General features: G+C 42.9%; 1 protein-coding gene across 1 annotated transcript in view; it reads right to left on the bottom strand.

The window, feature by feature from the left end:
* The window catches only part of PTDSS2 (phosphatidylserine synthase 2), a 313,173-nt gene that overhangs the window by 105,697 nt on the left and 180,312 nt on the right, over positions 1 to 27,164 (bottom strand). Inside the window, exons 8-9 of the mRNA XM_086957848.1 lie at positions 12,426 to 12,544; positions 9,701 to 9,815 (exon numbers count right to left, since the gene is read on the bottom strand). Of these exons, the coding sequence (XP_086813974.1) occupies positions 9,701 to 9,815; positions 12,426 to 12,544 (234 nt within the window). The remainder of the gene's footprint in view (positions 1 to 9,700; positions 9,816 to 12,425; positions 12,545 to 27,164) is intronic.

The following is a 27,164-nucleotide window of genomic DNA, read 5'->3' as shown; positions in this document are numbered from 1 at the left end:
CTACAATGTCTCTGCTGAACACACTTTTAGTGAGTTACCTCCACACGAACCCTCCTACAGACTTGCGCTGCGCAACAACACTTTTATTAATATGCTACACCATTCTCATCAAACTAACAATGCTACAGATTGCTGGATATGCGGCCGACTCCCTCCCTACCAGAATTACAAGGGAGCTCTGCCCCTCTTTCCGTACCCGTTCACTCACAATGGCTCCTGCGGTGCATGGTTTAAAATAATTAATTCCTTAGATCCTGATATTGCTGTTTTCGACGGGGGCTGGGTTTGGGGAAACCTGAACTTAGTCCTGCTCGACGTCTGTTACCCTGATAAGGAGGGACTCCCCACTAGAATAGGAACTGATCTAGAAAATGAAGTGTATGGATTAGGTAACTATACAATTAGCCTTATGATTCTTACTGTTGAATCCGAAGCCGCACCTGTTATACCTACTATGTCAGTATTGCCAGTTACTGGTGAATTATGCATCAGGAAGAAAGGTTCAGTACACTTAGGTCATAGTAAATGCACTACTGTGGTCGAATTCAGCGATCATGGAAAATCGTCCTTTAAAGCTATTAGTCATTCTTACTTTGTTTGTGGTCATACCGCATACATACGTCTACCTCCAGATTGGGATGGTACCTGTTACATTGCATTCCTTCTGCCACCTGTTTTCCTAGCTCCCCCTGATTACCATAGAAATACCAATCTAGTAAAGAATAGACCCAGAAGAGATATTCCACTTGTCGACTACACAGAAACGGCATGGGAACAGTACACCGATTTTAATAAAGGATTCTTTTTCTTTTTAGGACCTGTTCAGAATAGTAAATTAATACGTAGATTAACTAGAACACTTGAAGCAGTAGTGAATGAAACTGCCTCCGCCTTAGGTAACTTAACAGAAGAACAGTCCGCCATGCGGGTTGTTGTCCTTCAGAACCGTCTTGTTATTGACGTCATCTTGGCAGATAGAGGCGGAGCCTGTAAGGTCATCGGGTCAAGTTGCTGTGTTTTCATACCACAAAACGCACCATCTGTATATCAAGCTATTACACGTCTCCATAAAATTGCGAATCAGATACATCAGAATCCAGGCACCTGGACTTGGTCCGGTTGGTTCTGGACAACGTTAACAGCTTGGGGATGGAAGATCCTATCCTTCCTAGGCATTGGCCTAGTCCTAGTATTCAGTTGCTGCCTGTGCCTGCAGTGTGGGCCGGCGATTTGTGGACTGTGTGCCACCTCTTGTATTGAACATTCCAGTTTTCTCTCAAAACGTAAACAAAAGAAAGAAGAACAAATGATGTTACAAGAACAAACTGATCGATTCATGAGGATCGATATATCATGAAGGGTCCGTAGGGAACAAGGAGGGAATGAGGAAATATACATTTTTGGTCATGTTATGTTCCCTAGCGCGTACCCCACCGACTCCATGTACCAGCTTAAAGTGCATGTAACTTCCCTCCTGTGTCAGCTATGAAGACGCAAATACATTTGCGTCCAACGTTAACTTGTCCTCTTTCAGATCCACCATGAATGGATTAAATGGCCCATTCCTAAGTATGCTATGCCACCGTCTTTTTGTAGTGTACTTTACATGTTTTTCTGCTATGGCAAAGTAGGCCCTGAATTTCTGCCATCGAGCCTCTTTTTCTGGCTTCACACTATGACAGCCTCAGCCCAGGCTGCCTCTGTACCCGTGAACTCTGACTTACTTCCAGCGCGGCCCCTCGCGCTCGGCTCAGCCTGCTTTCTGCCAAGACTGACTATAACCTTCGAGTTATCTGTTCCGCTCCTCGAAAATGCATTCCTGCCTACCAGCTTCAGTAAACATCCTCCCCAGCTGCAGAGCCAAAGGGCCGACCCGTCCCAGTGCAAGTAATTCATAGCCTCTGTTACCATGCTTCCATGGAAGGCCCCGTGCCCCCACGCTTCTCATGCAGACACTTAGGCACTTCTACACGCATCCACAGTTAGCATAGAATAGCTTCTGCCCTAGAGACCTTTCCGCCCAGATAATATGGTTCCTAAACATCAGATATCAGATATGATAGAAGTACAAGTTGATCTGACATGCCAGACTTCTGTCTCTTTCCGTCAGTGTAAATGTCAAGTCCCCTGCACCCCTCCAATCACACGTCATGCAGCTGCGCGCGCATCCAAGCTTCCGATTTCTGCTGACATTGCAACTTTTCTGTTAACGCCACCCCTTGGTGCCACCCACTTGCGTCACCTATCAGTGACGTTTCTAGCACACACCTCCAGTTCACGCCTCTTGATTACGTACTAGTACCACGTGTATACTGTTATCTTGTCTTCTCTCAACTGTTACGCCTCCTGCACTGTTGCTTATGATATGAATTAAGTATATAAGCTATGTATTGTCAATAAAATGCAGCGCGCTCTATCCCTTCTGACACCCCTGTGGTGGTCAGAATCCGATATCCTGGTCATGACCATTCCTTTTTGAGGAATAAAACCCTTAGAAACTCTAACACCACGGACTCTGGTTTTTTCTTTCCGATCTGAGTTATTATTGATTAAGTACTTACCTGCATAGAAATTAAGAGAGTAAATTAATTATTTACGTCACTTTGTTCTCCATATTGTTTATTTTGGATAAGGGTATTTGTGCACTGATGACTAGAGAAACCCCAACGTCTAGAACTTTCAGTTCTGTTATCAATGCCTTTGAAGTACATACTTATTTTTGAAACCCTATTGTGACTTTTATTTTCTGAATACAATATAAATGAATTAAGAAATACGCATAGTTATATTGATTCATTCGTTTTCATTTCATTTATATAGATAATTGTGTCTTTTATTGATTTTGGATATCATGAATAGATGTCTCAGAAGTAACTATTAACTTCATTTAAACATATCTTTAAATATATCCCTTGTTAGCACTATTACCCAAGACTTATCTACCCAAGCCCACAAGGGTTTTTTGGGTTGCCCATTTTTACATATAGCCTTTATTAACCAATCATCTGAATAAGGTTAGTTAAAGATTATCTGGCTCAAATGTGCTGTAATGACAGCCACACACTTTGCAAATGTTCGAGGAGCTGATTTTAGCCCGAATGGTAGGACTTCGTACTGGCAATGGTTGCCGCCTACTACAAAATGTCAGAATAGAAGATGAATCCTTATTGTGTGAATGTGGAAGTAGGTATACTGAAGGTCTATTGCAACCATTATTATTGCAGTTTTATATAGCGTGTAGGTGCCAATAGAGGTTCCCAGCGCTTAGGTGAAGGACTAATCAGCTACAGGAATGATACTGGAATTAGCCAGGTTTAAGCTCATCGGAATGAAGTGGAGGATTAAAACAACCACGTTTTAGCTTCCTGAGGAAGGCCAGTGGGGAGGTGCAGAGTCATAGGGATTCCAGAAGAGAGTTTCACAATCTGGGACCAAGTGTCGAGAAGCAGCGGCTGCCCATCCGGACTCGATTGACTCCAGGAACTGTAAAAACAGAGTGTTGCTTGAGCTCAGGGTGCAGGAAGAATGGGAGGGGCTGACAAGGTTTTTTAGATACTGAGGACCTATGCACGATTAGATTTATACATATAGCACAGTGCCTTAAACTCAATCCGATGGTCATGAAGAAGGCCGGACACACACAAGTGTTTAGGGAGCCAGAACAAGAGTCTAGCGCGGAATTCTACATCACCTGAAGGCGTTTGATCACAGTCTTATCTCCCAGATAAAGGATGTTTCCATAATCCTGCCTAGTCAGAATCATAACCTGGGAAGGAAGTACCCATAGGATCTTTTTAAGCCACCTCATGGTACAAAGCACGAGGAGACAACCTGGGTTACTTGGGGCTTCATGGATAGATTTGAATGGTGGACAGATGTCTAGAAATATAAGACAGACTGCTATAATACAATTTAAATGCTTCCACTGAACATATGACCCACAAAATCTGTGCCAAATCGGATGCAAATCTGACAATCACTGTCAGAGATGCTCTACGGAAGGTGCTGGATTCTTCTAAAGGTTTAGAGCTGATGTCTCATTACAAAATATTGGACAAGAATGCACAACAAACTCAGTAAAATCATAGGTTATACCATAACCCCTGCTATATTTGTACTGAGAAGTGTGGGGGTGCCCAAGTTAGTCTCAAACACTTCATAGTCATAGGCCTGCTTGTGGCAAACACAGACATTGCAAGACGATGGAGAACACCTACTACTCAAACAATTGCGGATTGGATAAAGGGAATGGATGCATATGAGGCTTCTTAAAAGTCATTTTATATAGTTGTTGCTCGTATCTTCCTGCCCAGTTTATCTCAGGAGGCCTAAACATCCCTCGATGCGCTTACCACAACTCAAGAGATCCTACCGCTCCAGAAGGACTTGCTCTGGCCACGGTCCTTGGCACTGATGGCCTGCAAATGTTACCCCCAATTTGACCCCACCCAAGCTCCCAAATTAATAACACTATATAACGCCATTTATTCATGACGTTCTCTTCCCCAACCCTCAATGGAGCACTTCTCTTCAATTTACTGAAGCCACATAAAGACCTGACTTAGCACATACCGCCCACTGTCCATTTTACCCACAAACTATAAGATCTTAACTAAACTTCTATCAGGTCGCCTACTACTATAATTACTGAACAAACCATGAAGACCAGGCTGGCTTCATACTGGATTTTAACGCTTCCCTCAATATTTATAGATTGTGGCATGTTAGGGGCGAATCGGCTCCTCAATTTCACAAAGCCTTCTGAATTAGCAGTGGATCTAGAGAAATTGTTTGATTCCTTCTATTAAGTTTATATGCATGGGGTGCTGTGACTATTTGGTATAGGCATCTATTGGAGTAAATGGATTTGTATTTCATATTCTGATCAAACCCCCCACCCCCCGTTCAGGTATAGACCAGGAAATGTAGCTCTGCCCTGACAGAGTAGCCCCCCTTCATATCTGGGATTCGCCATGACTATAGCGTCCTTGGCAGTCTGTCTGTACATCTAAGGGGTAACCTGGGGTATACAGATACGAGGTATGCTTATACACTGACAACTGTCTTCTGTTTGCTTGCAACGCAAACCTCAACTTATCCACCATAATACAGGTTCTCACCAAATCTGCGATCCTCTCAGGCCTCAAGGTGAATATGGCAAGTCCTGTATTTTTCCTCTACAACAAACTTGCAGGCATCTTCTCCATTCACTGATAAACCCCAAATTGTTGTTCAAAATTGTCACTCTTTGATATTTAGGAATCAACAAATATAATTCTCCTATAGATCTGCATAATGCAAATCTGGGCAAGCGATCCAAGTGCTTCAAGGCCATACCATGTTTTGGTCATCTTTACCGATGTCTGTGATGGATTGTGAGGCTTTGGTCAAAATTGCAGTTTTACCTCGTTTTCTCTATTATTTTACTAGTCTTCCCCGCCTTATCCTGCATACTTTTTTTAAATTACTGGATTCATTCTTGATCACATTGCTCCGGGGGACAGGGCGACAGTGTGTCCCTCTACATACTGAAACGCCTGGTAGATGCAGGAAGTCTATCCCTCCCACATTTTGTGGCATGATGGGATACAGTGGGAACAGTGAGGCGCTTAAAGGCAGTGTCACTTTTTGTATGCTTTTACATTGCAGTCTATCTGCAAACACTGCCCCTTATTCCCTTTTGTTTTCCTTTAAAAAAAGGTCTATATAAGATGTTCTCTAGTACGTTTCACTTAACTGGCGACTACTTTACGACATTGAATTGTTTTTATAAATTGTTTTTATAAATTGCAATTGAATTAAATGTTTGAGCCCATTATAAGCTACTTTCATTATTTTGCAGCTCCTTTCTACTGAAAGGTATTATGCCGTTGTGCATATGTACAAAGTGGCTTGTATAATTTGTTAAATAGTCCAGGATTCCAGGGCAGGACTATTTAGTGATTATGTCTAAATGAGAATTCCGTGAAAGAGAACATGGAGTGCCACTGTACTCCTTTTATTTTCATGTCCCTGTGAACTGGCCTGGAGAACACTCTGGGGGAAATATTGAGCGCCACCACTCCTTATATTTTAATCACCCCTGGAAACTGACACCACCCCGAGGAGAACACAGAGTGCTAAATTACTCCTTTTACATTATTCTCCTCAGGGACAGTCACTGCCCTACGGGGTAAAATGGATAATCCTAACAATACATGATGAAGAGGCAAAAACACAAAAGACTTGTTAGATCTTTGTATTTAATTTCCTACATTTTCCTATACTCCTGCAACTGCTCAAATTGCATGGAGTGACTGGTTTAGTTGGGACTGAACTGCCATAGCTTCTGGCCGATGCAAAGCAGAGTGTCAACACAATGGGCATCTCACTACGATCCATATTTTAGAGTGGTGCCTTTGGCTCCAGCCAGTGAAGCCATTCATCACTCAAGATGTTAACCATTCCCAAGATGAGGTCTTCCAGCTTTAAAAAAAAAAATATTTGTTAACATATTTTATTGAATTTTCAGCGTACCAGAGGGGCAGAGCCTGACAAGCAAAGTACAGAGGAAGTGCAGAAAATAATGGCTCTGGGTACCGTTTGAAACCACCCCCTCCCCAACAGTCTGCAGAACATCAGACCAGGAAAAACATGTAACCTCCCACCCCCCTAATGTGCACCGTACATACTTAGGAAACATTGCATGTATAAGCAAGGTAATTCTCAGCCACGTCTATAACATCAATACATTAGACAGGTAAATTATTCACCACCAATCCTTCAATAGGATCACGAGTGGCGGACTGAGACATTGGAGCCAGATCTATACCTCTGTACGGGGTCCACTAAGACCAAATCTTCCCATGCTTCTGGAGACACCCCCGCCTGAAAAACCACAATATCTGCAGACATGCACCTGTCCAGTGCTTTCTTCCAGTTATTTACGCTCAGTGGCGATGCGTCCTTCCAATGCTGCGCTATGTCGCATTTAGGTAAGGTGAGGCCCAAAAATAAGAGGTGTCTCTTGTACCAATCCCCCTCAATATCTTCAGTGCTATTTAAAAGCGCCAGTCTGGGATCGGATGGGATATCCCACGCCAGGACACGACCTAAGCAAGACAACACGCTGGACCAGAATAGCTGCAGTGCCCTACACCATATGGATGAATGACCCTTAGTCTGCATCGCATCGAAGACAGACCGGGGATTGGATTGCCCCCATTCTCCAAAGCCGAAGACTAGTATAATATACCCTTTGGAGTGATTTAAATTGGATTAGTCTATATCTGGTACACAGCAGCATAGCTTCTGCCCAGTCATCTGTGAGGGCCGGCAGATTAGCTACCCATGCTTCCTGGGTTTTATTAATAGTGGTCTTGGAATGTGTATTGAGCATCTGGTAAATTTGCCGAATTTGGTGGCCCCAAGATCACCCAACGGCAGGCACCCCTCCAGGGGGTGTAAGTCTGTTAGAGACTCTAGCTGCCGAATCAGGGGGGTCAGGGTGTGACTAACCTCCAGATAGCGATGGCAGTGCGATTTGTGGAGGTTAAAATCAGCCTGCAGCCTTTGAAAGGATTTAAGTGTGGTCCCCTGCATAATGTCCCCAAGCGTAGATATACCAAGAAGGTCCCACCTGTGGAATCTCACGAGCGCCAAGCCTGGCCATAAATGAGTACCCTGCCAGAGGAAAGTGGCGCCCGTCAGCTTATCTCACCAGCCCTGGACCTAACCACCTGCCTCCATGTCTGGATGACTATCCAGCAAGCCGGAGCAAGTGCATCCAGGGAAGAGCTGATGTATAAGAAATGGAGCAAAGGAGAAGCCCACCATGGCAATCCGTTCCACGGCGTAGGCCGGGTCTGTCTGGGAACTGTACCACCACTCGTTAATCACCAGGAGGTGCGAGGCATAGTAGTACACGCAAACGTCTTCAGCCGCGATACCCCCACAATAGGAGGACTGTGTACATGTTGAAAGAGCCGCACGAACCGCGCCCCCTGTCAAGGTAATCTATTCAAAAGTGCATGGAGTTGGGTAAACCACAATGGGGGGAATAGGGTATGGATAATTCTGGAGTCTATAGAGTAGTCGCGGTAGGGACACCATTTTAAAAATTGCAGATCTGCCGTACAATGATAGGGGTAGTTGGGACCAAATCGTCGTTGCATCGCAAACGGCCGGGAGTAGTGGAGCAATGTTGTGCGTCCAGCCAACGGTAGGACATCATGAGATATAGACCCCCAGATACTTAAAGCCTGTTTTTGCGATACTCAGCTCAGAGGCCCAAGCTTGGCACCTCTGTTCGCCGTGGATAGGAAACGGCATAGATTTTGATGGGTTGGCAAAGAAACCGGAGGTCTCCCAAAAGATACCGAGAATTGGGAGGACACGAGGCCCTAAGGCACACGGGTCTAACATGAAGAACAGGGCGTCATCTGCGTAAAGTGCAATTCTGTAGGAATGCTCCAGCGACCAATCCAGTCCCCTAATGAGGGGGTCTTGGCGCAACCGTGCAGCTAGAGGCTCTATAGCTAAGGCGAATAGGAGCGGGGATAGGGGGCACACCTGGCACGCACCCCTACAGATGGGAAAGGGGGCGGAGCAGCATCCGGCTGCACAAACCGAGGCGGTTAAATCCGTATACAGTAGCGTCGCATACGCTATGAAGCAGGGACCCAGGTTGACGGCCTCCAGGAGTTTAACAAGCATTTGCAATGCAATAGGTCTCGCATTAGGAAAGTGTGAGCTATTGGTATTGTAAATAAACATTTTTTTTAATATGTGTTGGTTTTGAAAATATATAAATGAATAGCATTGTTACTCACAAAACCAATAGCTTACATTTTTCGAATGCAAGTCCTATTGGCTATGGCAATGCTTGTTGGTCGCAAGCAAGGACAGTGCTGTTGTGGTGCTGAGTGATGATGTGGTTGGGCTGAGTGATGTGGTGGTGTCCCAGAGTGATGTGGTGGTGTCCCAGAGTGATGTGGTGGTGTCCCAGAGTGATGTGGTGGTGTCCCAGAGTGATGTGGTGGTGTCCCAGAGTGATGTGGTGGTGTCCCAGAGTGATGTGGTGGTGTTCCAGAGTGATGTGGTGGTGTTCCAGAGTGGTGGTGTTCCAGAGTGATGTGGTGGTGCCCCTGAGTGGTATCCCTGAGTGATGTGGTGGTGTCCCCGAGTGATGTGGTGGTGTCCCCGAGTGATGTGGTGGTGTCCCCGAGTGATGTGGTGGTGTCCCCGAGTGATGTGGTGGTGTCCCCGAGTGATGTGGTGGTGTCCCCCGAGTGATGTGGTGGTGTCCCCCGAGTGATGTGGTGGTGTCCCAGAGTGATGTGGTGGTGTCCCAGAGTGATGTGGTGGTGTCCCAGAGTGATGTGGTGGTGTCCCAGAGTGATGTGGTGGTGTCCCAGAGTGATGTGGTGGTGTTCCAGAGTGATGTGGTGGTGTCCCAGAGTGATGTGGTGGTGTCCCAGAGTGATGTGGTGGTGTCCCAGAGTAAAGAGACATTCGGTCTCTTTACTATCTTTAAACCAAAACATGATGCACCCATAGTAGGAGTATATCCCATGGCGAGGTTTGCTACAAATACTTTTGTTTTAAAAGTAAATGGAAAGGGACAGAAACATAGCACTTTTCAAACTATCACATTCAAAGTACTGCCCAGTAATGATAAACTTGTCAATATTATTTAGTAACATTTAGTAACATTCCTTACTACAAAAATGATGCCACAGACGGCTAACCATCTACGAAGGTTAGATGCAGGTTTCCATTCAAATTTAACCCAGCTGTACGGTGTGAACTGAAAGGCGATTCTCTTCATTTTTCCTCTGCAAACAAAACACAACCAAGTATGTGAACACTGCATTTGCTTTGTTAGTTCAGAGTACAACATGGACTAGCAAAAGTGTACATAATTCAACAGGACAAAAGAAAACCTCTTTGGGAATTAAAAACCTTTTGCGACATGGAGACTTCAAAGTACAAAGTGAATGCAGGGTAGATTCTCAACCCTCTGGCACTACTGGTGGAGAAACAGACAGACAGACACACACACACACAGACACAAAACACAGAGAGAGAGAGAGAGAGAGAGAGAGAGAGAGAGACACACACACACACACACACACGCACACACACACACACACACTCTATGCTGCTTTTTCATATGCAAATGGAAGATTCCAGTACAATAGTGGTACCTGTGTTAAAGAAATTTCAGAAACCTGAGTAATCCCGTTCAGCTGTAGCTGTTAAACAAAATATGTGGATGATGAAAGCCCTCAGTATAAACCAGTAAAATGAAGTTCTTGACAGCCTTAATCACAAAATTAAACAGTGTTTTGTTTCATTTTACTGACAATAACATAGGTCTATTAAAATGTTATTTTATTTATTGACGGTAGAAGATCACATGAAACAGTTAATTACCTGTAACACCAGTTCTCTATCATGCGTATCTTCATTAAGTTCATAAAAACTAAATAGTCTCATCAATGCATGGGGTCCTGAAACCCTTTTAAACAGGATTGGAAAACATTTTCCACATGAAGGACAAAACTAATTGAAAATCATCCATTATAAACAAGCACTGGCAAAGCAAACAGGTCTCACTTTAATATGCCAACATATCTAAACATAGGGACGTACAAGTGTGCCCTTGTGCTCGCCTAGAGTTCAATGCGTTTGCATATTAACCCCTTGTATGCTGATGACGAACCCCAGCCGTCATGCACTACGGTGCTCGTGTGCTGATGACGGCTGGGGTTCGTCATGGCCCGCCCCTGTTCATTTGTTTACCGCACAGCGGCGGAAACGGGCCAGCAGCGAAGGGGTTAAAGCCTAACTTTGGCAACGATTGTTTAACAAGACACTGACTCAGGGCCTTATTACAAGTACGGCGGTCCATAGATACGCCGTACTTGTGGTGGAGGTCCGATCACCGCCATACTGCGGGTAAGCCCACAGGATTAAGAGTGGGGCAGTCGGACCACCAGCTCCGCCAGGATCAGGTATCTCGCTGAGCAGCCACTCTACAACCGCCATGAATATGCTGGCAGTGCAGCTGCCAGCACAACCATGCATATTTTGATTTGTCTTTTCACAGCAATTTTCATGGTGGTGAGCCTGCCATGAAAAGGGTTGCGGAGAACTAAGGAGGTCCTAATAGGGCCCGCTGACGGATTTGGTCCTGGGTGTGCATGCAGGGAGCGGCATGTTGTGCCCCCCTGTAATTGCATCCCAGTTCCTGCACAGTGTGGCATGTATGCCAAACAGTGCAGGAACATGCTGCAAGTGCTGTCACAGCGACTGGCTACAAGCTAGGTTCTCCTATGAACCTAGAAGCCCACTGCAGTGACAATGCCGCAGCACCACCCGCCCCAGCGGGCATACCACAGCTTTGGCGGCACTCCAGTGGACAGCACAACAGCGCAGTGACAGCGGCGCTGTAGGACAGCCAAAGTCGTAATAAGGCCCATAGTGCAAAGAGACGTGTTTAACTGTCTACAGAAAAATCCTTCCACTAAGTAACCAAAATACAAATGTTTAGGTCATCCTAAAAGCTCATACACTAATAGATCCAGACAAAAATATTGGTGGAGGATAAACCATAAGACTGGAGAATAAACAATAGGGGCCCTATTAAAAGTTGGGTGGTTAGTTTCGATCTATGCGTGCAGGACGGAACTAGGAGTTTGGTTTTAGTTAACGCAGCCGATAAATATTGGGTGCGTTAAGTAACCCAACATTAGCTAAACTTCGACAGGTCAAACCTACCTAAATCTAACAGGGGGAAACATACAGCATTTACAGTACATGCAGATTTGGTTTATTAAACACCAAAATCAGCATGTTATTATTCCCCAAATGCTCATGTTAGCTGTTATTTATTGTACCCAATACATAACGTACCCTGTGGTATAGTTATTTTTCAGGGGCGATAATTAATGCCTCAACATATAATCAGGGCCTTATACTTTATATTTCAAATGAAATCATATTTCTCCAGGCACCACACAGTATTTAAATGTTGGTAATGTTTTTACCTCGGTATTCCGATCTGATGCTAGACTTCTTTAATCAATATTTAACAGAGACTGGAAAAGTCATTTATTATATAGGATGAGTATTTACAATGGTCAAATCAATAGAGGTGGGCCTGAGTCCTGCCAGGAGAGTAGGAAACCAGCAGTGTTGTGATGCAACTACAGAGACTCGATGTTCACCAGGGGGCTGACCCATGTGCAAAATGAGCTACTTTCTGCACTGGCTCAATAGAGGTAAAAAGGTGTTGAACAACTTTTGAGGGGAATATTTTCTCTGTTGGTCCAGCTTCTTGTTCACTAGGGTGTAGTGGTCATGAACACAATTCATATTTTATGCATAGACAAGCACAAAAACTAATAGTCACTTATGAGCAATATTAGGAAGTCACCTACCTATATGTATGAATGTGCCAAAGTCCTTGCCATTTATAAGGTTTCATTGAAAGCCACTTCAAAGTCTTCATCCCACAGTAAATTCCCAATCCGTTACATACCAGCACATCCATTATCCACTGCAAGTTAGAAAATACAGGTAAAAACACATGTCTAAAGATGTAATTAAATGTAGTCCGTGTTAACCAACACAAATTCTCTTGATACACATCAAAACAACAAAAAGATACCACTTTTAATCACATGAACATCATTAAAGAGAAAGGTTTACAAAAACTGATGTTTGAATTTCTAAACAGAGTGAAATAATGAAGAAACGCCTTGAATCAGACAGACACAAAGTTTAAAAAGCTGTAGAAAATATCAAAGTTACTTCTGCTTAATTTTACATCCACAATCCTTTCTCGTACTTATTTTGTGTAGGGGTAGAATAACCTTTGCCATACAAACAAGCCCTTAAACTATGGGGTTTCAAACTCAGAGGGAAGGCATGAGTTTGAAAATGAAAATAATGACTGCAATCCAAAAACTGGAGTGATTTGTTCTGTCTCATTTATCACCAGATTTTTTTAATGCTTTTGTAGTGATCTAAAAGACGCATATGCTTGAATGTCATTTCAAAAGTTCTGAAGATATGACTGGGTGCTCGAAAGGGTGCTTGTTGATGGCGAAGTGCTGGTCAACGGCGCCTTCTTTATCGACTAAGTCTTCGCCGTCAAGGACGTCGACGATGATACTATTATCGACTGTATGGGTCCAGAAATGCTCATCATCATCACCATTCCTACCGCAGACGGAGCAGACAATGTAACTGTGGTACCGGTCACTGTTGGCGATCTAGTTTTCGTCGACGATGGGGTTTTGTTTTTTTCCCCCTGTAGAATCTGTAGATGAGGCTCTAGGACGTTCCTTTTACTTTCCCACCGGAGAGGTGGGGACGGATGTTGTAGGCTCCTAGGAGACTTAAAGGTGTTTTCCTTCCTTTGCTCTTCTGGGAGGATTTGAGGTTATTTCCTGTCCTCACCAGGGGTATCATCCTGTGACCTGGATGTTTTGTGCGGTCTGGATGAGCTATAACGGTCTTCTGCAGAAGACATCTGTTGCTTGGTGGACTGGTGCCACACAAGCAGCGTCCGCTCTGTCCCTCTGAGTTTTAGAAGAATAGTTCAGACAGATCTTGCATGGTCTTACCTCATGAGAGGTATGGAAGCAGTAAATACAGTCCTTATGTGGATCATCCAAATGGACTCGCTTCCGGCCACAGGTCCTACATGGGCGGAAGAGGCCTTTCCTATGCGAAATGTTGAAAAGATCAATCATCAGGAAAATTCCATAAGAAACGGAGTAGAACGTAGGGAGACTCCCATCACACACTGTGTGTGGTAAAAATCTTAGGGAAACAGCCTCTGCTGGGAAGGTTCTAAAGGGTGCTGGCAGCCGATTAGCTGCATTCAACATTTGGTCCTTTTTTTAAAAGGACATATAGGCAATGTAAAACATGTCTCAAGGCCATTATAGCCTATGGCATTATTTAAATACTGCTTGATTCTGTTACAGTGGGACTCCCATCTCGAAGATGGGAATGATTCAGGCATGTGTATCTACGAACGATACCTCAATACTGGATAATCCAGATGCTCTAAAACGTCCACAGGCCAGATCAGCTAGGAGCAGCTTGAACAGCTCAGCCAACACAGCACCACATATTTCAAAGTCAGTCACACAATCTTAAAGCAATGAAACAAACGTATACACTCAATCACTAATGCTCCTTCAGTCATGTTCATTGCACAGAAGAGTCCAGACAAACATGACAGGAGACAAGCTGCCGTTCAACTGTCTCCTCCCCTACAAATTTGTTTACAACTCAAGGTTTCAGTACCTTTTTAGTTTTTAATTCATTGTATTTTTATTTATTTACATAGGACATGTGAAAGCAGTTTCTTAAAATAGATTTGACATTTTATTTAACATGTTATATACACCAAACAACACTCTAGACTTTTCCCAAACACCCTGTGGACAAGATCTTTAGTAGCAGAACGAGAAGGCAATCCTCAGAAGACAAACACATTTGGAAAGTGTCACGATAGTCAAAATAGTATTACACATCAACTTTACGATACATCTATCAATAGATATTTAATTTTGTTTAGGGCTATTCGTCAAACATCAGTTTCCCTCCCCACCTCCCAGTATCCTGTGCGGGCATCATTTAAATAATTTACATAATATTCACAGCCCCTTTCCCATAAATAGCATCCTACTTTTCGCCGGAGAAAGCCATCCATGTAACATTCCACAACTGACCCATCTTCTTATGTTCTGGGATTGGAACAATTTTAGCATTATGAAAAATCTTTAAAGACCCAAGCTGCATGGTTCTGACAATAATCTGCTCTACCTTGAAATTGTCCACACGTGCACTCAGATTGCAGGTTCACACTTGGCCACTACTACGGCTATATATTTTGTTGGAAAACATGGAATGGATGTACCAGCATACTCGCACCAATGCAAAAATATTTACATTTTATGTTTCTCTCAAGGAATACATTCTAACTTGGTTTATGACCTTCATATATTTACCTGAAATGTTTAAATAAAAGATAGGAGGAGTCAAGTTAAGTCAGTATGTTTTAAGTCAATAAATGAAGATATACTCTTGAAGTTAGGGGAGATTGTGGAGTCATGTGAAGAAACCATTGGTACCAAATGTGGGCAGGCCACCACATTAGGGAGGAAAGCAGCTTTGGTTTAGACATCTGCGCAAAACAAACAATTGATGGATGGAATGCTGAAGATTGCAAAATTCACCCCCAGTCACAAGGATCTGGGTTTAATCCATCATTCTTTTGCTCATCACACCACCCCAGTTTGGACCCAGCCATATCCAAATCAGTCTTGACCCTGTTCTTTGTGGGAACAGTCCAGCCCGAACTGCCAAGCCAGGTCCTCCCTGGAGCGGAAACAAAGCATCCTGGGACTGGTTTCAGGGCATCTGCAGACCTTATTTCATACGAACCCTCTGATCGCATCACAACAGCCGTAAGAGCTGTCCATCTGGTCTACACAATCAGGTACACCTGGGCATATCTCCTCAAATCATGAAACAAGTTTGGTGAACATTTAGCTACCTCCTGCTTGTTCCAGAATTGAATTACGACCACGAATAATAACCTATGTTTAAATAAGTGACATTCACAACCTCTTAACACTCCTCACTCCCAAAAAAGTGTCAAGCTTTCTTCTGTTATTTGCAGCAGTTCGCATGTAAGCCTTCATAACATTTTCCCCATAAAAGATCCCTCTCTCTGCCCTCCAACATGGTCAGTTCTGGGACATTTATAAAAATGGCATCAACAAAATATTTTCTGTGCTAAGGTGACCTTCTACCCAGCTTTCAGAACAAGCAAAGTTGTAAAAAAATAAATAAAACGTTTTTACCCATAGTGTTTGCAATTTTCTAAGTGGAGGTCAATATTTGTTTTGGTGGATTCTTTCTACTTGAAATTTGTGGGGAACAGAGGTGTGACCCCAGACACCTACACATTTCTGAAAAGTAGACTAAAGTTTTAATTTAGTAAGGGGTCTCGAATAGATTATCCATTGTTTTTCCCGAAGAAATTGATGATCACTTTTCTTTTGTACTGGCGACTGATCAAAGTAATACAAGTGCTATGCCACTATGTTCAGCAGACTTTTCTGGCTATATAGCTATAGACAGTGTTTGTCAGTTGTTCAAAAACATGTGATAGGCATAGTGATTAACTGACCTGTGGCTTATAATGATTTTTCCTTTTGTTTAGACCATGCATCGATTCAGGAGGTAAAATCTAGTTCATGAAAACCATTTAAAAAATGGCATCTGTTTTGCCTTGTCCATTCGCCTATCCTATTGATCTGGGTTAATAAGAGGTTAGCTAAACATGTACACTACCACACCCATTACATACGTTCACTTGCAGTGGGTCTTTTCTAACCTGCCTAACACAGTGCATTCAAAATAATCTAGTTTTGACACCATCAAATCAGGATTACCACAACATGCTTGGGATTTCCTTATTTGTGTCACGGTGAACATATTGCAGGGATTACAACCATCATGCCAAGGCCTGCATATTGTTGGAGATTTACACTATTGTACCCGGGTAATGAGCAATATTTACTTTTTCAACTGCCTCAGAATTTACAAAGCGATACCAAAGGGGATGATGGACGGAGCGTTTTGAGCAAAATCAAACCCTCGATTAACTGGGTGTGAGTGTTTGATTGGTTCAGATACTACCTCCATCACCATCCCCTTTTGTACGCTCAGAATTTACAAAGGCAGCAAATATTATGCATGCTTTCCGGAGTGAGGGTCAGACTTTTGGTGTTTCTTTTTACTTTGGGGGGGCTGGGGAACTTCCTGGGAAATCCTGCTGCTGAGACTCTCACTCATGGATGATATTTTTAGGGGTCCAAACATGGTTTAATTTTTCTTGGGTGCTGTCTATTATCTGGGGGAATCAGGAAGGGGGCGCTTTTGCCTAACTGCTTATGTTTCCTGAGTTGTGCATATTGTTTTTTAGGAAGGCTTATGTTTCAGGGGAGAGTTAGAGTTCCTAGGGCACTTAATTGTTGATGGGGCACGTTTCCTAGGTGGGACCAAGACAGCAGCAGAGTGATATGCAGGAGCAGTGGTATCAGTAAGGCCATAGTGCCAAGTGTCACGGGAACCAGAGACAAATCACCACCATTACCACAACAGCACTTCTGCAAAGCCCTGAACGTGACCTTGGATTACCACAACAACCTTCGTGCTTTGCCAGTCAAAGTGAGGTGGGTGGCTTATACATTAAATACAGGTTCAGTGACTATGACGGAGTTGGGCGATCTGTTGATACATAAAACCACGCAGATCAACCTGAGAAGCATCCAATCCAAACTTGTATTTATACCTTTTCGTAGTTTCATTCCTCATCAACCAGGCTAGCTTGAGCCCAGTTGCAAAGTGAGAAAGGGACCCACATCTGGGCATACCCCGGCCACTTAGGGCGAACACAGCAAACACATTAAGATGATGAATAGAGTGATGAAACTTTTCAAATACTCACCCCCAGTAACAGATCGGAGTTTAATCCATAATAGTTCTTCTGCTCACTGCAGCACCATCACACACAGGTGGACAATCGCAGCACTGTACTGAGCCGGTTAGCCTCCTAGTCACAATGAACAAGTCTGCTTAACGACTACTACTGCTTCCAAAACAAGCACAATGGGGGCAATGGTGGAACAATATGCTGCCCTCTGTCAATTCATCTTGAATGAAAGGGAGAGGCAGTGCAGGCACTGATGTACAGGGAATCTTTGAATGCGCCTTATGCCTAAAGACATACAACCAGCCCTTTTCTATGTTAATCCAATGAGGCTTTGTTTCAGTGATGCTGCAGCTATGAGACTGCACTGAGGCAAAACCTACAAAATGGGTATAAAGAAAAGCTAGGCATTTTTTAAGGAGGTCCAAGAATCTGGAGTTTAGGAATAGGGATTATTCCTACCACACTGAATTTGGAATTACTCATTGCATAAGGAGTTTATGGACGTTTTCTAAATGTACAAAATGGCAGCCAAAGTAAGAGAGAAATTCAATAGAAATAATACTCCACTATGCTGCTTTCCTATACTTCTCCCGATAGAAACGAAACATAAAAAGGCCAAAAGCTCACCATGGCAATGTCAAGATGTTTGCTTTGAATCATATCAATTCTTGGTAAAGAATAGTTATGGTATATAAGCCCGGAGCGGGTCAGCACCCATGGAAACCAACCACCCATAACATTTCTGACATCTGAACACCTGGGGGAGTCCAGGGTGGTGTGGCTTGCATGATTTTCACTACATTTCCTTCCCCAGAATGCCCTGCAAACATAAAAAGTTGGCGACCCGCACAGATTTACCCTAAATTTCTATAAGGAAAAGGAATAGAATATGCTGGAGTTGACACATGATCTACCAGGGTTGAGTTTCTTGCAAGGATCCCACTAGGGTCTACTAAAGAAAATTCCCTGAAAATGTCATATCTATGTCTAGAAACACCCACCTTCCTCTCACTGTCCATGGGAATGACAGCAGTAACCAGGCCCGGAGTCAGTCAGCACTAACAGAACCCAAACATGCCTAGCTTTTTCTGAAAACTAAAGTGGAATTCAGGGGTGTGTGGCTTTGTGTGCATCCACGTCTGTAACCCAGAATGCCTTTCACATATCATAACTATTCCTTGAACAACATTTACTCATGCTTTCAATGGCAAACAGCTGCAATATAGGGCCCAGAAGGATAAGTTACTTACCTGTAATCCTAGTTCTCTTCCAGGGGTATCCTCAAAGTCATAAGTACTAAATATTCCAGGCCATGTGCTGGGACCCAGGAATCTATAAACAACATTATATATGAAAACACACATATATATATATATAGCAGATCTTAACATCAACACACTTAATTTGAAATTCACTGCTGCCATAAGTACAGATGTTGCTGAATTTCTAGATGTGCAAATGTTCATCAAAGATAATAAACTAGAGACCCGACTCCATCGTAAATCCACAGCGGGCAACTCAATTTTACATGCTCGGAGCGCCCATCCTGCACATACTATTAAAAGCATTCCCTATGGGGAGTTCATACGTATCTGCAGTGACAAAGATTCATTGGACCTTTGTTTAAATCAATCTATACATCGGTTCTTAAATAGGGGTTACTCTAGGTCTTTATTGGACCAGGCTCTAATTAAAGCTAGATCAGTAGAGCGCAAATCCCTTCTTGCGCCCAGAAGTACTGAAAACACTAGATCAGAATGTTCGGTTAGACTGATCACAACTTTCTGTGCGCAAGAACGAAAAATCTGACGTATTATCTGTAATGAGTGGCCAATTGTGTTGACAGATGTAATTTTGGGCCCTATTTTGCCTAGTACACCTAATATAACTTTTAGGAGGGCTACTTCAATGCGCGATGTATTAGATAGACCTACACCTGAGGTTATTCCCAAAAAGACCTGGTTGAGCAAAACAGGATTTCAAGTGTACTTCTTGCCGCGCTTGCACTTTTACAAAAAATAGTACTCATTACATGACAGCTTTCAGTAATGTGCCTATCCTTTTTCGAGAATATTTGACCTGCAGATCTGAATTTGTAGTTTATACATTAAAATGTACCTGCAATCTCGAGTATATAGGTAGTACGAAATTGCCCGTGCATAAGCGCATTTTACAACATATTAGAGCAATTGTCAACAGTGATAATAACTACCCTGTGGCAAGACACTTTCGTGCTGTGCATAACAAACTATTGAAAGATCTTGAGTACACCATTTTATGCTCAGCACCCCAGCCCGGACGGGGTGGGGATCGTGAAAAACTGCTGAGACAAAAAGAGTCGCATCTTATACTAGCGTTAGGTACTAAGGCACCTAATGGTTTGAATTTAACTGAAGATTTTATTAATTTCTTATGAATATTAACTGTATATATTATCTCCTTTTTCTTTGGTTATATTCATATTACTGCATTCATGAATTAGATTTCAATATTCAATGATTATTGAATAATGCGGTCATCGGACGAAGACTAGCTGATTAATATCCTATAAATTGGATCTAATGAGTTAAATAATGTATATAAACACATGAACTGTGTTAGGCTGTCGAATTTGCTTACTCTGCTGCAATTTGTACTTACTTTGTTTAGTTGGTTTAATCCATGTAGTTATTTTTGTTCTCTTCTCACTGCACTTTTTCATGCACTTTTTATTGACAGCAAAATGTTTAGATGAATGAAAAATATTATCCATGTTTGTACATACCAGATAACGTTTTTTTTAAGGATACATAAGAAATTTGCTATGACATAATAAGAACTGTTTAAATTCTCTTTATATTTTCAGAGTTTTGACACTTGTCAATTAATTAAGAACCCTGATTTTATTAAGGCACTATGCCCCAAGCTTTTTTCTGAAAATCTCTTCAACAAATAACTAAATGCTGAAAAATGTACTTTACAAAAATATTGTTCACGTTATGTTATTTGTTCCAGGATTATATATTTTTCTTCCTGGTTTTAAACCATAACATATACAATGACAATTACACATGATTGGTATCTGATATCTATTAAGATCTATCGAAATAACATACTATCAAGGTATGAAGTGGTTAACACAACAAGTTGATATATTTTACTTTGTTGTCTGTCATTTGTTTTTATTATTTGCACGTCGAGGGCATGCACTGCACTAATTAGTCCCACAACTATGTTTAGTATATATTTGCACACCACTGTGAGCGCTTTATGTGATCAAGCTCCCTAGAGGAGTGAAACGCGTGGTGGGTTGACACTGGTCCTATGATTTAATTCAATAAATCTTAAAACTCTATCCATTTGTGGATTTGTATTTTCTTCGTGAACCACAAGCTACGAAATTGAAGTCACTTGAGAGGTTTGCAACTGGTCGTGCTTTCGCCGAGTAGTGGCGAAACAGGAACATTACTTATACACATACACATACATATATATATACATATATACACATATATAAACATATATACACACATATATATATATATATACACATATATATATATATATATATATATATACACATATACATATATACATACACATACATATGTATACATATATAATTTTTTTCACCAACCCAATGCAGCCTCCCGTCATTCATTAAAGGCGAATCATTGCTCTGAAAGACCTCCGTTTTGGCAATTATATATTGTATAAAAAAGGTAAAAAAGGAAAGGCAACAATCACTTGAACTCTTTAATGAGCAGAAGAAAGTTAAACTGTAAAACAGCAGGCATCAATAGCCCATAGGCTGCATTGTAAACTCAATAACATAGAAAATGCAAGCACTTGTTAGCATAAACTAGCACTGTGCCTTCAAGGCATTCATGACCCCCAGCTTCCCATCATGCTTCAGGGATGACAGTTAGGTCAGTAGTTCTTTGCAGAGACCCAAGGGTTAGGGCACAAACCTATTACTTTAAAAATGTCTCTTTTGCCTGGGGAAGTGGGTGGGTTGCTTGTGAATTTGGTGCGGATACCCCTAGAAGAGATCTAGGATTACAGGGACCTAACTTACCCTTCTTAATAGACCAAGAAAATATATATAAACTGATTTCAGTATTGAAATAGATTTCTCAAGGAGGCCTGGCCGACTTGAGTGTCTGCTCTGGCATCCGAGTCGAGACAATATTGTCTTATGAACGTACTTAACGGTTTCCAAGTAGCTGCTTTGCAGATCTCAGCAATCGGTACATTATGTAGAAAAGCTAATGCTGCTGACTTCTCTCTAGTGGAATGACCCCTGGGGGTTGAAAAGAGGGGCTAATTTGACAATTGGTATGTTAGTTTGATACATGACACTATACATCTTGAGAAGGAGCGCTTAATGGCTGGGAAACCTGTTCTGGTAGAACCATAGCTTATACACAGTTTATCAGATTTCCTAACCTATTTAGACTTGTCCAAATAAAATTTTGAGACCCTTTTAAGGTCTAGAGAATGAAGGGACCTCTCAGCAGGCATAGAGGGATTAAGAAACAAGCACTGGCATAGCCAATAGGTCTTGCCTTTGGGACCTTATAAGTGTTTAGCCATGATGCAACAGTTGATGTTGTTGCACCAAGGATATTGTGCTGCATAACTAAATGCTTATAAGGTCCCAAAAGCTAGACCTTTTTTTTTTAAATATGTTTATTGAGATATTATGGTGCAATTAGAAAATGGACAAATACAGATACATTTAATAGTTCCTTATGAAAAACCGATATCATAATATATATTAAAAAACATTAATCAATAATATATAAATAATCGAGGCTCCGGGCATTTTGTAAAACAGTTATGCAAAATAAGGACAGTTACAACCGCTAGGCCTTCATTGGTGGAGAATATTCGGTTAGCGTTTTGCGTCCCTCCACTTTTTCAGCAGTGCCCAAATATTTCTACCCCTCACCTGAAATTTCTTACCCTTGTGTTCATATAAACATCCCTGTATATTGTGCATACCCAATAATCTGGCGAGCCACACCTGGAAGGTGGGGGCGGTGGTATCTTTCCATCCTGCAGAAATAAGAATCCGCAATACCGCTACTGCAATAAAAACCAGAGCCTCCCCATCTCTCCCCACTTTCAGCTTATCATCAGTCCCTAATAACATCAAGGTAGGGGATAGATTAACTTTATGATCTAGCAACCCCTACAAAAAAAAACGTAATCTCCCTGCAAATTAGGACAAGCTTAACACAATGATAAAACATATGTAGTAAATCTGCAGGGCCAACATTAAACCTAGGGCACCTATCATCTTCCCTAACCCCCCAGTCAAACAGCTTCGCAGGGATGTAATAAAGATTGAACAATGTCTTGTAGTGTTGAGCCCTCAGATTAGAGGACCGAAATAATTTCTTATTTAGAAGTAAGGCGAGATCCAGATCTGCATCCGGGTCGCCCAGCTTTTGCGCCAGTGCTGTTTCGTTTTTTTCCAGATCGTCTTGAAGTCCCAACAGCAGATAGTTATAAGCTATTCTTATCTTCTTGCCCCCTTTTATTAGATAATCGACCATTGGATCGTCTGAGGGGAGAGAGATCCTTGGCCTAATGGCCGACAGTGTTTATACAATTTGACCAGACAGGAACCAATGATTTTGGGGGACACCAAATTTCTGCTGTATAATTTCAAAACCAAGGATATCATCTCCTACCATAATGTACCCCAGCCTCCTCACCCCATGCTCCTTCCAAAACGAGCAGTTACTATTCTGGCCTAGGTGTGGGAAGAGGCTAGAATTCTAAATATTGGTATTACCGGTAATTTTTGGAATATTCAAGAATTTTCTAACGGCCTTCCAAGTACCCCACACCCCTTCCATAATCTTATATCGGGCCCTCTTGTAGTACCTACGATCTACTTCACTCATCAGTACACGGAGGGCCTTTCTCCCCAGTAAGAGCTCGAAGATGGATGGGGGAAACTGGTTGTCGCCCTGACCTTCCACCGGCCTTGGATCAGATTGAAACAGTATAGTCATTTGTGTCAGGAGACAAGTCCAATGATATAGCCTAAGGTTCGGCACAGCCAGACCGCCCCTTGCCAATGGTAATGACAAATCGTTAGTAGATCTTGCCATACTGCCATATAAACCTTATAAAAACCGATTCTAATTTTCTGATTATACCTTCTTCTAACAGCAGTGGAACGGCCCGGAATAAATACAACACTTTAGGAAACAGTCATTTTTAGGACATTTACCCTCCCAATCCGAGAAAGGTGTAACACGTCAATTCTTTCCAGGTCGGCTTGAATCGATTTGACGAGGGGGAGATAATTATCTGCGATGATCTTATCAACTGTGGTATTCACTCTTACCCCAAGATATACAGCTGAATAAACGGACCTTTCATCTGCCTTAGTAATATTTTTGGTGCAGATTATTTGAGTTTTCCCCTCGTTTAACCGGTACCCTGATCGACACCCAAAGTCTATCGCCAGTTGTGCCAAAATCGGCATTGCCTGCTGAGGATGCGAGGTTATTACTGCCAGATCGTCGGCATAGGCTAGCAATTTTGTGGCGAAGCAATTAAGCACCACTGGGCTGATCTGTGGGCAGCCTAGGATCTCCTGTATCAGGGGGGTCAATGTATAAAGAAAAAAGGATCGGGGAGCAGGGGCAGCCTTGACGCGTCCCCCTCTTAATTAATATCTTGTCGGAACCCTCACCCATTAGTAGAACTCTAGATACCGGGTCTTTAAACATTGCCTTAATAGCCCACATAGGTTTAATTCCAAAGCCTCTACCGGCGAGAATGCCCCACAAAAACTCCCAGACCACACGGTCGAAAGCTTTCTCCACGTCAAGCAGGATCATGGCCATCCTGACCCCCCCCCCCCCTCACATCCCCTCCCCCCCCCGCAGCACCATGGGCATCGAACAACGCTATAGCCAGTCTAGTATGATCCGTCGTGCCTCGACCTGGCAGGAACCCATGCTGCCACGGGGAGACGAGACGGCCAATGATCCTGCCCAGCCTCTCGTATCCACGTTGATAAGGAATCTGGAATAGCACCTGAACACAATATACCATTAAAGAGGTCCAACAAAATTGGGGCGATCTTGGTTTCTAAACATTTATAGACCTCCAGAGGGATTCTGTCGGGGCCTGCAGCTTTGCCGGCTGCTAGCTCCTGTAATGCTGTTATAATCTCGCTCAATGTCATATCTCTATCCAGCTCTTCGCTACATTGTTCATCTAGTATTGGACCCTCATCCCCGCTATTCATGATCTGATCGCTTGTACAGACCTCCTCATCATACAATTTCTGGTAGAAATTCCTAAAGACTCTTAGTATTTCTTTAGACTAGGTATACTCAGTACTGTCTTCGTATATACTGGAGATTGTATTCTTGGTCTTATCCTGTCTAATCCGAAGTGCCAGTGCCCTCCCTGCCTGTTCACCTGTTTCATAACGCTTTGCCCTGGAGGATTGATATTCGCTGGTTGCCTTCTGCGTTACTATTCTCTGGAGCTCTGCTTTGATGGTGATAAGCTTGCTTTAGCTCTCCTGGCCGTCTACCCCCTGTTCAATGTCCTTGATATGCTGCTCTTCAGCTTCCGCTCGTTTACCCATAAGCCTCTCAACCTCTCCCCTGTCCTCTCTCCTTAGCCTTGCTGAGCAGCTTATGGATTCGCCCCTTAAAGAGGCCTTGAATGCCTCCCTAATTCCATTACGAGATGTACTGTACCGGTTTGCGTCATAATATTCTTTCGACCATTTTCTAAGATGTTCCACAAATCTATTATCGGCTAGTAGTCTCCTTTCGAACGTCCAGTTCGTATAGTTCTTTACTACTTTAGCCACTTCACAAACCAAAATCCATGGATTATGATCCGAGATTACTTTCAGAAGTTTCTTAATGCTGACCTTATTTAGCTCGGAGGAAGAAATCAAAAAGTAATCTAGCTTAGTGTGTTTCTGAAATGGGCTAGAAAAATAGGTAAAACCAGGGTTTAGTGGCTCCTTATCCCCCCACTTATCCTTCAGCCCGTGTGACCTCATCAAAGCATCCAGAGCTTGGAACACTAGGTTTCCGTCCCAAATATGCGGCTTGCTTGTTCCAGTCAACCAATATGTTTAGATCCCCACATACTATAATGGGGGTGGGCCAACTGGCTAGCTCTCCTTCCAAAAAATCGTAGATCTCCAGGTCGTCCTGATTCGACCCATAGACTACGCACAATGTATAGCCTACATCAAGCTCTGTTATCGCCCATCTACCCAAACTATCAGCATTGAGTCGCTTAGTCCCACCTAAAGAGGATCTTGCTAAAATAGCAACCCCCCTAACTGACGATGTTTGAGAAGAGCAAGCCAGCAACTCAAAACCTCTAATATTCATCAGGTTCCTTTTTGTCCAGGGAAGAGGAGTCTCTTGGAGACAGAGTATATCAATGCTATTATATTTGACAAAGTGTGCCAGCCTTTGGCGCCTCCTCCAGTCATTCAACCCACCCACATTGACTGTACAAATTTTAATGTTCGGCATCTTCTTGAACTAAACTTTCCTGAAAAAGATGTAGCCAGGCCTTAGCTAAACCATTCCCTGAATCAAACAGGAAGCAGTGAATATACTCAATGCACCAAATTATCTATTTTTTTTTAAGTTTTCACCCCTTGCCCCCCAAACCTCCCTCCCTGCACCCCATCCCTTGCCTCCCCTCCCAGATCTGGCCCCAGCCCCCCTCCCCTCCCCTGCACCCTCTCTCGTGATTATCACAGTCGAAGCAGTGAGGAAATAAAGAGATAAAAAAACAGATACCATTAAATTCAGTGCCCCTAATACATTTCTGACTTAACCCGCAGCTATCCGATCCCCCAAACCTTTTGTACTGCAGTTGATTAGCCTAGGAGAAAAAGACAAGTATTATATGAGATTACGTTCCCTGAGAGTCAAGGTAGTCTCTCGCTTTGATTTCGGATGCAAAGTATAAAGTCCTTCCTTCGTTTATTATCTTTAATTGGGCCGGATTAATCAGGTAGGCCTGCATCTTTTTCTCCTGGAAGGGCTTGATTAATTGCCTTAATCTCCAGCGTCTCTCCACGGTCGCATGGCAAAAGTCTGGTCGGACAAAGAATGCCGCCCCTTCGATGATCTTCTTTGCCTCTGATCTTGCCTTTTCTGCGAGCGCCTGCCTCAGCACAAAGTTACCCAAAAAGATTAGTATTGCCCTGGGGTTATCGCCTTCCTTTGCGTTTCTGCGCATCCTAAAAGGGGTGCGATGTGCCCGCTGGATCTCACCAGCCAAATTCCAACTTGAAATCTTAGGGAACGCCTGCTTGAAGAGTTTGATGGTATAGGCGCTCACGTCTGATCCTTCAGCTCCCTCCGGTATCCCCAGGATCCTAAGGTTGTTCCGCCTGAGCCTGTTCTCCATATCCTCCAGTTTCCACTGGATATCCCCTACTTGAGAGCTTTGGGCATCGACCTTGCTCGTAGCAGCAGCAGTTCCGCTTCCGTTGAGACAACTCTTTCCTCAAGGTTTAATACCCTGTCCCCCAGGTTAGTACAGGCTTTGCACAACTTTCTAACAACGCCCTGCATCTTCCTCATCGCGGCTTGGGATTTACGGCTGTCCTGGCGCGTTTCCTCCCTGTGTGCAATTATCTCTTGATGAATTA

This window comes from Lissotriton vulgaris, chromosome 2_1 (genome assembly GCF_964263255.1).
Source record: "Lissotriton vulgaris chromosome 2_1, aLisVul1.2, whole genome shotgun sequence".
NCBI lineage: Eukaryota > Metazoa > Chordata > Amphibia > Caudata > Salamandridae > Lissotriton > Lissotriton vulgaris.
This window is presented reverse-complemented; position numbering and strand designations above follow the sequence as displayed.